This window comes from Parasteatoda tepidariorum, chromosome 6, assembly GCF_982258835.1.
Source record: "Parasteatoda tepidariorum strain Cologne lab strain chromosome 6, Ptep-v5.0, whole genome shotgun sequence".
Lineage (NCBI taxonomy): Eukaryota > Metazoa > Arthropoda > Arachnida > Araneae > Theridiidae > Parasteatoda > Parasteatoda tepidariorum.
This window is the reverse complement of record NC_141760.1, coordinates 62213472-62227040: the sequence shown is the minus strand read 5'-3', so window position 1 is coordinate 62227040 and position 13569 is coordinate 62213472. Positions and strand designations below refer to the sequence as shown.

Sequence of the window (13569 nt, the reverse complement as noted above, 5' to 3'; positions counted from 1 at the left end):
ACTTCAATAAGATGTTAATTTGAATCATGTTTTCATTCAAATTGATTCATACAGTGGTGTAATTAAGCTAAATATTGTTTAATTTGCACTAGAAAACACTGAAATACAATGCTAACTGGAGTCACGACTTCTTTTCAAGCAGCACTCAGTTGCGCTGCCGTTGAGCAAAGGAATAAATTTTCGACGACTATATAAATACATCAAAATGTTTATGTGTACGTATGTGTATCAAAGAGAAATATAAAAAGAGTTTCTACTCCAATGCTACAGCATATAAGAGGACGACATATTTTTTTTTTCTATCAATGCATGCCAAAAGGGCAACACTTTGGCACTCTTAAGTTTTCAGCGCCATGCTGCGGTAAAAAGCGTAACTACTGGTCAGCTAGATTAGTATATCCTTTTTTTATTATTTTTAATTGGATTTATGATGTTCTTTGTAGTTTGATTTTAGTTCTATAAATGCTTGGATGTTTTTTCTTTTAGGATATCATGTGTTTTTGACGACAAAATCATATTTTGTTGATTTTAATTACGATTTATTTTAAATATTTTAATCTAATAAATGATTTTTCTTGTACTTATATTTATTTTAATTTCAAATTTAATGCGTATTACTATCGAATGAATGCGAAATTAATGAAATTATATTTTTATTATATTATTTTTATTATATTATTTTTATTATATTTTTTTTAATACGTTAAGTTATATAAATGTGTGGTCATAATTTTTTTTATTTAAATTTTTAGTTTAGGATTCATTTAAATTAAACATAAACAAACCAAAGAATCATTCAAGTATCATTAGATCTAGAGAACTGGTTTCTTCGAACTTATAAATGTAGTTTATCTGAAGTATCTGAAAAAAGCAGGTATTTTTGACATAACTATCCTTATAAGTAATGAAATATTTTAAGTTATATATTTTAATAGTGAAGTGGCAAATGAACTTTTGTCGATTTCTTACCAAGCTTTTTAAGAACAATGATACTATGAAAGTTTAAATATTTTTAATGAAATAATATGAAAATAATTTAATAATAATATGAATTTTAGCTGTAGGCTATAATTGAATCATGTGCTGCCTTTTATTACCTCAACAAAGGTGAGACACCGAAAGAAGATGGAATGAAACTTCCTTTTTTAAAACGCGATGGCAAATATTTGCACTAGGATTCTTTATAAGCCTTGAACGAATAATATCTTTGATTTGTGCTTCAGTAACTTATTTGATTATGCATTGACACAAATTTTTCTCTAGACCATTCTGAGTTCAACAGCAATCCAAATGAAGGTCAAATTAAAATATTTCCTTAAGGAATTCAAATTTCATTTATAATTATGAATCCATTCCATGGACATTGATAATAAGATCACTAAAAAAATATATTTTTGAACTTGAAATAATAGTGAAGAAGGGCAGTTAATAGGATTTCTGATTATTCAGAAGATTATAGACAATCTGAATTCCAAAGCAATTGCATACAATATGTTAGAAGGTAATATATGGAAGGTATGATTTTTAAAGTACATATTTTGCCAATCGTATATGAATATGATATGAAAGCAAGTTTTATTATGGCATAGTATTTAAAAGAAAATTGAGCTCTAACTTTCATTTTAAGATAAATTAAAGTTAAGTTCTGCTATGTATTTTAACTTATTTTGGAAGTTAAAAATGATCTTATATTAATCACAAATCAACAAAAACATAAATATGTTTAACATTAACTTTAAAATGAAGGTGAAGATAAAAGAATTTTTATCTTATGAAGGAGTTCACATTTATCATTCAATTGAAAATAAATTTGAAAATTTGAATTGGAAGTGTTGCATCAATCTCAAATGACCAGTAAAGTTGTAGATAAGTATACCAAAATATGTATAAAAACACTCTCTAACTCTTTGAATTTTTAATCAGTGTTGAAAACTGTTCTTCTGAAAATTATAAGATTATGAAATTTATTTTATTTACCAATCAAAGTATTTTTGTGCATAATAATATTTAGTCTTGTTTAATTTTAATTTTTAACAAACCGGTTCTTTAAACGGGATTATAAAAAAAATGATAAACAACTGTTCAACGAAAAATATTTCCTGTGCAATAAAAATTCTGGATGCTTTAATGGTGGATATTATTGCAAAATATTGTTTCGACAATATCATTTAACTGTTTAATTAAATTATATGAGAAAAAAACATAGATTAATAATAATAGTGGGAGTTGGTTGCTTTCTTCTCATCCACTATGACATCCAGCAAGTGTCATAAACATATTTTATTCTATCTTTTGATACTCTATAACGGGAGGTGACATTGGTTAATGCGATGTCTTTTTTACTAATTCTCTCGTTTCGAAGACTTCTTTCGAAGACTTGAAGACCACTATAAATATTGAATACCATTTCACTAGTATATACGACATGTTAACTTGAATCCATCTTGAGGTACCTTTTGATAGATGATGGCTGACATTTTAAATAAATAAATAAATCCCTTCATTGGTGACCCGGACGTGATAAGAACTTGTCAACATTGATGGATGGTCCACATTAAACGGTTGATTTGCTTAAAAATATATTGCTCAAAGAAAAGAAAAAATCAGGGGAAGTAAATAAAATCTCCCGGTCAATAAACAAAAATGAAGAATAAAAACCATAAATTAGCGAAATGCTACAAAAACAAGAAGGAAAAAAATAATGAGCGAAATGCTATGAAGAAAAGATATAACAAGCAAAATTTATATAAATAAATAAACAGCATGAATCAACTAGTGGTAATCGTTCATCGAACTCTATCACAGATAAAATTCTGGAAGGGGAGTAATGTGGCGTAACTACCACTATAAATATTGAATACCAATTCACCAGTATATACGACATGTTAACTTGAATCCATCTTGAGGTACCTTTTGATAGATGATGGCTGACATTTTAAATAAATAAATAAATCCCTTCATTGGTGACCCGGACGTGATAAGAACTTGTCAACATTGATGGATGGTCCACATTAAACGGTTGATTTGCTTAAAAATATATTGCTCAAAGAAAAGAAAAAATCAGGGGAAGTAAATAAAATCTCCCGGTCAATAAACAAAAATGAAGAATAAAAACCATAAATTAGCGAAATGCTACAAAAACAAGAAGGAAAAAAATAATGAGCGAAATGCTATGAAGAAAAGATATAACAAGCAAAATTTATATAAATAAATAAACAGCATGAATCAACTAGTGGTAATCGTTCATCGAACTCTATCACAGATAAAATTCTGGAAGGGGAGTAATGTGGCGTAACTACCACTATAAATATTGAATACCAATTCACCAGTATATACGACATGTTAACTTGAATCCATCTTGAGGTACCTTTTGATAGATGATGGCTGACATTTTAAATAAATAAATAAATCCCTTCATTGGTGACCCGGACGTGATAAGAACTTGTCAACATTGATGGATGGTCCACATTAAACGGTTGATTTGCTTAAAAATATATTACTCAAAGAAAAGAAAAAATCAGGGGAAGTAAATAAAATCTCCCGGTCAATAAACAAAAATGAAGAATAAAAACCATACATTAGCGAAATGCTACAAAAACAAGAAGGAAAAAAATAATGAGCGAAATGCTATGAAGGAAAGATATAATGTGCAAAATTTATATAAATAAATAAGCAGCATGAATCAACTAGTGGTAATCGTCCATCGAATCACAGATAAAATTCTGGAAGGGGAGTAATGTGGCATAACTATCACTATAAATATTGAATACCAATTCACTAGTGTATAAGATATGTTAACTTGAATCCATCTTGAGGTACCTTTTGATAGATGATGGCTGACATTTTAAATAAATAAATAAATCCCTTCATTGGTGACCCGGACGTGATAAGAACTTGTCAACATTGATGGATGGTCCACATTAAACGGTTGATTTGCTTAAAAATATATTACTCAAAGAAAAGAAAAAATCAGGGGAAGTAAATAAAATCTCCCGGTCAATAAACAAAAATGAAGAATAAAAACCATACATTAGCGAAATGCTACAAAAACAAGAAGGAAAAAAATAATGAGCGAAATGCTATGAAGGAAAGATATAATGTGCAAAATTTATATAAATAAATAAGCAGCATGAATCAACTAGTGGTAATCGTCCATCGAATCACAGATAAAATTCTGGAAGGGGAGTAATGTGGCATAACTATCACTATAAATATTGAATACCAATTCACTAGTGTATAAGATATGTTAACTTGAATCCATCTTGAGGTACCTTTTGATAGATGATGGTTGACAAAGTCGATAAATAAATAAATCCCTTCATTGGTGACCCGGACGTGATAAGAACTTGTTAACATTGGATTGTCCACATTAAACAGTTGATTTGCTTAAAAATATACTGATCAAAGGAGAGAAAAAATCCGGTGAAGTAAATAAAATCTCCCGGTCAATAAACAGAAATGAGGAGGAAAAAAATAATAAATTATCGAAATGCTATAAGAAAAGAAGGAAAAAAATAATGAGCGAAATGCTATGAGGAAAAAATATAACGAGCAAAATTTGTATAAATAAATAAACAGCATGAATCAACTATTGGTAATCGTCCATCGAATCACAGATAGAATTCTGGAAGGGGAGTAATGTGGCGTAACTACCACTATAAATATTGAATAACAATTCACTAGTGTATAAGATATGTTAACTTGAATTCATCTTGAGGTACCTTTTGATAGATGATGGTTGACATAGTCGACAAATAAATAAATCCCTTCAGACTTAGTGTGACAGACATTTACAATTATTTTCTATCATAAATATAATAATGATTTACAGGAAAATATCTGCACCTTGAATAACGGTATTTTTTTTAACGTAAACGCTCGGAGATTTCCTTACAATATATCGTTCTTTTTGATACAGGAAATATATTTTTATTTTTAACAATGTAATATATAAGGTAAGACATAAATATTTTTTCTTACTAATAAATACTGATTCATTTAAAAATCATACCCAACAAAAACTACATTAGAAACACTTTCATCCTTTTCAAAATATTATTTCTCACATGGGGAATTATTTTTACGCGCAACAAGTTTTATAACTTCATATATCTCCGCCATTCATTTTTAAATCCGCAAAAGTAGGTTTTCAGTTATATAAAAGAGGCTTTTAAGTCACATAAAAATAAAATTGCTAATATAAGGAGAAGTATGAAAACTGTCAAAAATAATTTTACCTGATACTGTAAGAACTGTAAAAGATCTGTCTTCTCCAGCTGTATTATTTACAGAACACACATAGCGGCCACTATCTTGTACACTCACAAATTGCAGTATCAAAGAACCATCAAGTTGAGTTATGCGGTGATTTGATATCAAATGACTTAGCCGGCCATCTTCTTCCTTGTACCATCTGTTAAAATTTTAAATCGAAAGAAGCAATAGTTTATTTTATTTTCGGGAAATATGTAATGCGAAATTTAATATTTTATATAAATAAGAGGAAAATAAAAGTGATCTGAGAAATACTTCATGATTATTACAGTGACTAATGCATATAATATGACGAATCTTTTTCCTTTATGCTTCGGTGTTGTTATGTCTGGCTGTTATTCTGATATGTCAATATAACTGAATAAAGCAATAATATTTTGAGTGTATAAACACACAAAAAATTATTATCTTATAAATGATATTTTTTAAAAAAAATATTTTTATCATTTCTGAACTGAAAAAAAATGTGCTCCATTTTTGAATATATTTTATTTAGTTTGAAGAAAAGCCTCCAAAGTCTCCATTTGTTTTCAGAATTTTTTGCTATTTGTGTTTGAAACAAATTTAAAACTTCTGAAGTCAAATCTGCATATTGTTTTGTTTTACTATTTTAAATATAAAAAATATCTACTTCTTTAAATAATGTATAGTTTAATATACAGTATAAGAATACATAGTATAATATCGGGACATACTATTTTGAAATTGAAAAAAAAAATCATTCGAAAAACATTATTCAAATTTTAAGCACCACTTAAAGTTCAACATGGTGTAAATGATGTCAAGGGAAGTCATGAATCATTTTCTTGAAAAGAAGTATCATAATTTTTTCACCATTTAAAGAGGATTATTAACAGATTTTTTTAGATAAAAATAATAAGCATTCACAACTGTTTGACTTAGGGCACTTTTAAGACATATAATTGGTTTTTTAATTAAAATAGTATTTGCAATTTTTATTTAAATTAGAAGTGGAATGTTTTAAGAATGCAAATTAAAAATTTTCGAATTAGGAATTCTCATTCAAATTACGCTAATTTTTAAAGTAAATTTCAGTTATTTTTTATCAAAATTAAGCTATTATTCTTTATACAATCTTTAACGTCGTGGAACTTGAGAAAAACTCTTAAGTGTAATTTTGCAATATCTAATGTTATCAATGAACAATAAGAACAAAAATTGGCAAAATGGAGTGATCTCACAAAGATTGGAACGATGTCAGGGTCAAGCATACCCACAATCATAAATGTTTCATTAACGTTTAAAAAAAATTAATAATTTAATCTCATAATAAAACATAGCATAGTTTCATTTTTCCCTCTTAAATATTTAAATAATTCAGTTTTAAAATTTTAGACTGTTATGGTAAAATATGAAAGAAATTTTTAGTGGTCAAATTAGGGTTGCAAACTAATTTTTCTTTATATTTTAAAGTATTTTTTTTTCTTTCTCTTTAATTTCTTTATTAACTAGCTCAGTTTACCGAATACATTTAAAAAAAAGATAACTCAGATTAGAGTAAGTGCCACACTTTTTAAACTATTTATTAAAAACTTTCTTTTGAATTTTTATGCTGTATTATGGTGCACAGAAAATAACCAGAAATAATTTTGATTTTAAAATCGGATTCTTAGATACTGGGTTCCGACTTTAATCCTAACCGAGGACCTAACCTTAAATATGTTAATTAATTTGTAAAAATGATATTTTTAAGTTACGAAATAAGATACAAAAGCTCATTTTCGTTGAATAAGCATACTTTTTCACAACAGATTCAACCCTTCTCAACCTTATTCTCAACCCTTAATATACGGGAGGGGGTTGTCGCAATCTGTAGAACTTTGCCTAAATAGTTTGACCAGGAGAGCGGAGGAGAGTTTGAAACCATTAATGTTTACTTCCCTTTTTTTCCTAACTCAGAAACTGAATGTAAGCTTTTTGAGAGAAAAAAACGCTTTGGCGTCTTATTTTGTGTTTTAAAATATCGTCTCGCAATGCAATTAGCATATTAAAGGTTAGGATAAAAAACCATTTAGTCTTAGTACGTGAAAATCAGATCATTAGAACAAACATCATTCAGGGTGTTTACTTGATGCTGTGAAGCAAAAAATGCACGGAAATTTGTCCCAAATGTTATATGAGACATTTTGAAATTTTACGATTTTTCTACTGCTTGCTGTAACTGAAAAAGTTACACAAAAATAATAAAATTGGTCAATAAAATGCTTATATACTTTAAATTGATGTCAGTTCTTATAGCTGTTAGTGCATAAGAAAATTTCAAACTTAATTTTTCATTATAATTTTATAATTGTTTCTTAAAAATAATATGATTTTCTTGAGAATTTATTATAAGTCCATTAAGTAAAATAAGTAATATATATATATTCCAAATTTCATGCAGTTATTGTTTATCAATAAAAATGCGTTAAAACCGAAAATATTCCTCTTAACATTTTTCCTTATATTTAACCAGTTTACTTTTAACCACTTTATGAATAGACTGGTTAAAATATTTTTTTGAAACATTTTAACTCCTTAATATATTTTTGTTAGTTTTGTTCTTTAGAAATATATTCAAATTTGCAATTTTTAAAAGCAAATTTAACTTTTAAAATTCAGTCTATTTTATATTTACCGATACGCTGGTGGTGGGAATGCAGTTGCTGCGCACGCCAACTCTATAGTTTCACCTTCTTTGGCGGATGCAATCGGTCTGAAGTCAATAATTTTAGGTGATGAAGTTCCATGAGGTTCTACCAAGACAAACAAAGAATCATTTATTTATTAATAGGTTCCAATTTCAAATGTTGATTTTTGAATCTCATTAAAAAGATAAGTTAGCAAACATTTTTTTTGAAAAAAAAAATCAAGATTTTTATCTTTCTCGATTTTTAAAGACATAATATAAAAGAAGAAGAAATTGAGGTAAATTATTCCAATAATATTTAGATATAGAATTTTTGTAACTAGGGATTTGATTTAATGAATTAAAGAAAATGAGGTAAAGTACAAAAAATAGTAAAGCAAATTCTATTATTCGACCAAAGAAAGAATAATGTACTTAAATAATTAATGCAATTTTAAAATTCAATGACTGTATAACTCAACTCTTAGCAGTCTTTTCTTTGGAGATTAAGTTATTACAAACTTGGGAATAATATTTTTAGGGGTGGTTTTATAATTCCTATATATTTAAGAGATTATTGAAGTGTAACATTACGGTTCGGAATCCTTTCGCGTATATGAATGTATCTCAGCATTAATAACTGAGTACGTAGCTCAGTTACGTTCTGCACTAACTGAGCATTCTTAGATTGCCCTGAAGTAATTGAATATGTACAAGCTAGAAGATTTTGCTTACAAATATGCGCACTTTCTTCAATTTTTGTGTGACTGAACGTGAGAAAAAGTGAAATCATATTATTTTTTTCCAATGCCAGCCTGGGGAATTCATACAGGCACCTGAAGGGCAGATTTGTTGGCCACTTTACCACCGGTACCATATTTGTTGGGCCAACGGTGCTCACACAGTAAAGACAGATAGTACAGAGAATGGTAGAACATTCATACCTTTCCTGGGATTCAAACCCAGAACATTTCTGATGCAAGGTCAGTTCCTTGACCCCCACACAGACCAGTCGGCGAAATCGTATGCATTAAATCTTTCTTATTTATGTAACATTTTCTTCCCAATAAAATCAGAAAACAAGATTTGTAAGACTCAGAAATCTTCATGTTATCAACTATTTAACGTTTATTGTCACTTGTGAGGAAATTCAAATAAACAACATTCTTCCTGTATTTCTATTACAATTGATTTGTATTTAAAGGCAGTTTATTTTTGGAATAAAAAGTATTTTGTGAAAGTAGTTCAACTTTCTAAATCATATTTTAAATACTGTTACGTTATATTACATATTCCGCATAATCTTCACAATCAATAAATGTTTGTAAATACGATGACATTTTTGAAAACATTAAAAAAGTATAGATATTACTGAATTGATAGGATTTTCAAAACAGAAAAATATTTTAAGCCTTTAAAAATTAACTGTTAAACTGTTTTTAAATAGTCGCTAATATAGTTAAACATCTTCATAAACTTTGAAAATGAAATGATTGTCTAGTTTGAATTTTATCAAAAACTAACGGAAATGAATGACTTCAGCAATTTCGCGGAATTTTTAAGAATAAGCATATAACTTTCTAAGGCGTGCTATATCATCTAACAAAAGAGGCTTTTGAAAAACAGCCTTAAATTAATATACCAAATGTCAAAACAGTCATAGTTTATTAAACTTACATTCCATGTTAATGTGCTAAAAATGCAAATATCGTTGATAATATACGTGTTTAAAGAATCAAAAATTATGCCCAACCTGTAACAAAGAGACTTCCAGATGAAGCGCTGGCAACTATATCTCCCGTCAAACGATGTCGTGTCTGGCAACTATAACTTTTCTGTCCGTCTGCCTGCGTCACTCCTCGAATATAAAGCTCGCCAGTTGGTAATATGCTGTAACGACCACCTAGAAGTAAAGTCATTCATCAAAGCATGTGGTTCTTTGAAAGTTATATGGTTATTTTTAAATTACAATATGGTTAAGTAATGGAAATTAATCCTATAGTTTATTTTTCGTTATTTTATCAAAGTTTCGAACGATTTAGTTAGAATTGACTAAAGCTTCAAAGTCACCTTTAGTTTTTTTTTTTCGTTAAATATATTTTGTATTTTCTCCCTAAACATAATTGTATTCCCCTAATATATTTTGTTTTTCTTCCTAAATATATTTTGTATTCTCCTGAATACATTTTGTGCTATTTTTTCACATTATAAAAGGGAACTTATTATGGTTGGTTGGTTGGTGTCGTATCCTCTATTGAATCATATTTCATGGTGTGCTTGAATAGTTTTTGTTATTTCTATGGCATGGGAACTTATTATGAAAAAGCGAAATGAAAAAGATGATGTTTACTTAAAATTCTATGATTTATTTAATTTCTAGAGGAAGTATCCGAAATGAATTTTATTACATCATTGATGATTGATAATTCGATGCACTGCGAAGAATGAATCTCCAAATATCAAGAAACTTCTTCGTTTTTTGCTAAAAAGTTTTCTGGTAAATGTCCCGACTAAAAATTTCTTAAATGTGATGAAATAGCTATCGTTGTTCCTTCAAGGAAACAAATTTCGTCAAAAAATGAATCTAACTTCTCTGATAATCACTTTATCTTAGGCACAATGTGGGTAGCACAACACAACGAAAAAAGATAGATCAGAGAGATAAGTTACACCCATGCCCGAAGAGGGATTCGAACTCCGGATCTTCCCAGTATGAGGCCAACAGGATGGTCAGCTTACTTGGTCACTATATTTTCGATAGTCTGGTCTTTAGTCTCGCACAATACGATTATCTAGTCTTTGATTCGATTGGCCAGTCTTTATTCTTCCACAATGCATATAGATTAGGTTTTGAGTTAAAGAAATATTTTCGTCATATATTTGGGAGATTGCGTTTTGTCCCGAATCACGTGACGAAATAATTCTCAAAGTTAACGAAGTAGTGCTCAAGGATTGCTGAATCGTCAAAAGTGAGAGTTTTAAATCTCAAAGAGCATTTTTTGATTTTTTATTGATGTAATTAATGTCAATTTACCTACTCCAAAAAATAAGGTTTCTTATAATTGATTTTCATGGCTTCAAAAAATCTTAGGCTTTTTTTCCAAACTATTTTAAACTTTAAATTTTTGCATTACTCATCTCCTAAAAAAGAGGAAAAAGATACACTGAATCATTTTTATAAGAATTCCATGTTTTCAACTTAATGGACTTACCTAAAACATCATAAAGTACTTTTGATGTATTTGTTGTTAAGTGAAATTAATATTTAATATATATTGATATATTTGCTTGTTACATTTCATAGATTTTGATTTCAAATCCATTTTCACGTTTTAAAATTCTAGGAGGAAGAAAAATATTAATCTATACAATGGGATACTATTCCAATTTTCGTGTTCAAGAAATACAAAATGTCTAAAAAATTCTAAAGTTCGAATAAGAATTTCAAAATTTTCTGGAACATTTAGAAGATATATTTAAACTTTTGAAGATAATAATTCAATCAAAATGGAAAATATCTTTATCCGAAAATCATTACGTTTGTCAAAATATTTATATATATTCTTATAAGCTCGTTTATCAGAAGAAACTTAAAAAAAGGAAGAAAAAAAAGAACTGTTTTTCTTAAGCATTTGTGATTCCTTATCCATGCTTATTACTTGTAATTGGAAGAAATACCTTTTTGAGATTATGAATAATTTGAATTTTTTTCTGTTTTTTGTTTGTTCAGGTAAAATTAAATAAAGTTAAATTTTACAGGAACAATAATGAATTAAACATTTTTTTTATTTGATTTAAAAAATTTTGAATTTGAAGCCCCACAATCAAAACGTTTGTAATTTAAAAAGTAAAGTTAGCAAGGAGATTTTTAAAAATTCAAATAATTATACTGCTTCGAACGGAAAAAAATATTTAATGTTACGATTAGTTTAGTGCGAGAAAATTATAAAATTTGAAATTAGGCGAAATGTTTTTTTTCTTTAATTTAGAGATTATTGCAATAATAAAATCGCATTTTTAGTTTCACACACCTCTTTTAGTTGTTTTTGCGTATTCTTAACTACACAAATTAGATAATTTTAATTTAAAAAAATTATGCTTTATACAGACCGAGAAGTAAAAATCTTTTGCATCGTAATCTCAAGGGGAAGAAAACTACAAAATAATTAACCATATTTTATGGTTATTGCTTCTTCTTGGCAACAAACATGATTATTTTTCAATTTTAAGAGGAATGCTTGAATTATTGTTTTATAACGATTTTTATCCTCATAAAATACAAGAAATAAAGAAAAATAGGAAAAATAGAAAAAACGCAATTTCTTTCCTTATAGGAAATGCGTTTCATAGAATGTAATTGAAATTAGATTTGAGATAATTTTTTTTGTTTTATTATAAATAATAAACATACAAACTTAATCTGATTTTATATGTAATTAAACTTTGTTAAAATATTATTATGAGTAATATACAAGAAACAGTAATGAGATTTACGAGCTATATAGAGAGGAAGGTATTATTAACCATATTAAAGTAAACCGCATCAGATTTTTTGTGCACTATCAAATATATTCCTATAATTTTTAACCGAGTCTATAATTCCAATACGTATGAAACCAGAGGCAGGCCCTGATTTATGTGTGTTGACTGTATTTAAGTTCACTTAAAAGCATTGAGATCGAACAACTTGAACACCCAGATGAGGTAGAGAGCAGAATGGAAAAACGATTTGACGAAGACCGTGACCCACCTACTCGTAAGAAAGAACCAAAAAGACCGACCACTCGAAAGAGAAGAAAAGTAATAAAGATTTTTGTTTCTAGTCATTGAGATCGAACAACTTGAACACCCAGATGAGGTAGAGAGCAGAATGGAAAAACGATTTGACGAAGACCGTGACCCACCTACTCGTAAGAAAGAACCAAAAAGACCGTCCACTCGAAAGAGAAGAAAAGTAATAAAGATTTTTGTTTCTAGTTAACTTGAACTTACTCAAACGCATGTATAGATTGACTGAACTGACCAATGGCAACAAACGTGATAGATGAAAGATTATGTAAGTTATAAAATCTCCACATCGTACTCATCAAAAATGAATTTGTCAGTAAAATTCTCTAAGAAAAGAAAATGTGGCGCCAGTGGTTGAATTTCTAATAAAGATTTACTCCAACTAAATTTGAAATACAAAAGTGCTTGCTAAGGTATTAAAACTTCTAATAGTAATAGTTTTTTATCAATAATAGTTTTTAGTTAAACTTTCACTCGGTTTTCTCTTTAATTTGTTGTTTTCTTATGGGTTACTTTTGTTTTTTTTTAGCTGTTTTCAGCAAGCATCACCGCAATTTCCAGGGTGGATAGTTTTTATCTATTTTTTTATCTGACTTTAGTTATTCTTTCCCATACTGTTTTTGGCATTTTTTTAAATTAAATTTTGTTTCATTCCGACTGTTGAATACAAATACCTGAAACTGTTATGACAGTATCAAGTATTGACCCCCAGATGATCCTTAGTTTCATTGCAAATACATACTTGAAGCAAAACATCTTTTTTATTTTTACATTATAAAATCTCAGAACTCATTCTGTACAAAAATACAATATTTTTAAGTATTTGATAAAAATTCTTGCTCATAAAAAATATCTAACATAAGTTAATAGTTTTCCAA

General features: G+C 28.2%; 1 protein-coding gene across 2 annotated transcripts in view; it reads right to left on the bottom strand.

Annotated features, from left to right (window-relative positions):
• The window catches only part of LOC107439444 (cell adhesion molecule Dscam1), a 201388-nt gene that overhangs the window by 96518 nt on the left and 91301 nt on the right, over positions 1-13569 (bottom strand). For both annotated transcript variants that reach the window (XM_087165949.1, XM_043043124.3), the window contains exons 4-6: positions 9657-9806; positions 7913-8030; positions 5238-5413 (exon numbers count right to left, since the gene is read on the bottom strand). In XM_087165949.1, coding sequence (XP_087022075.1) covers positions 5238-5413; positions 7913-8030; positions 9657-9806 — 444 coding nt within the window. The remainder of the gene's footprint in view (positions 1-5237; positions 5414-7912; positions 8031-9656; positions 9807-13569) is intronic.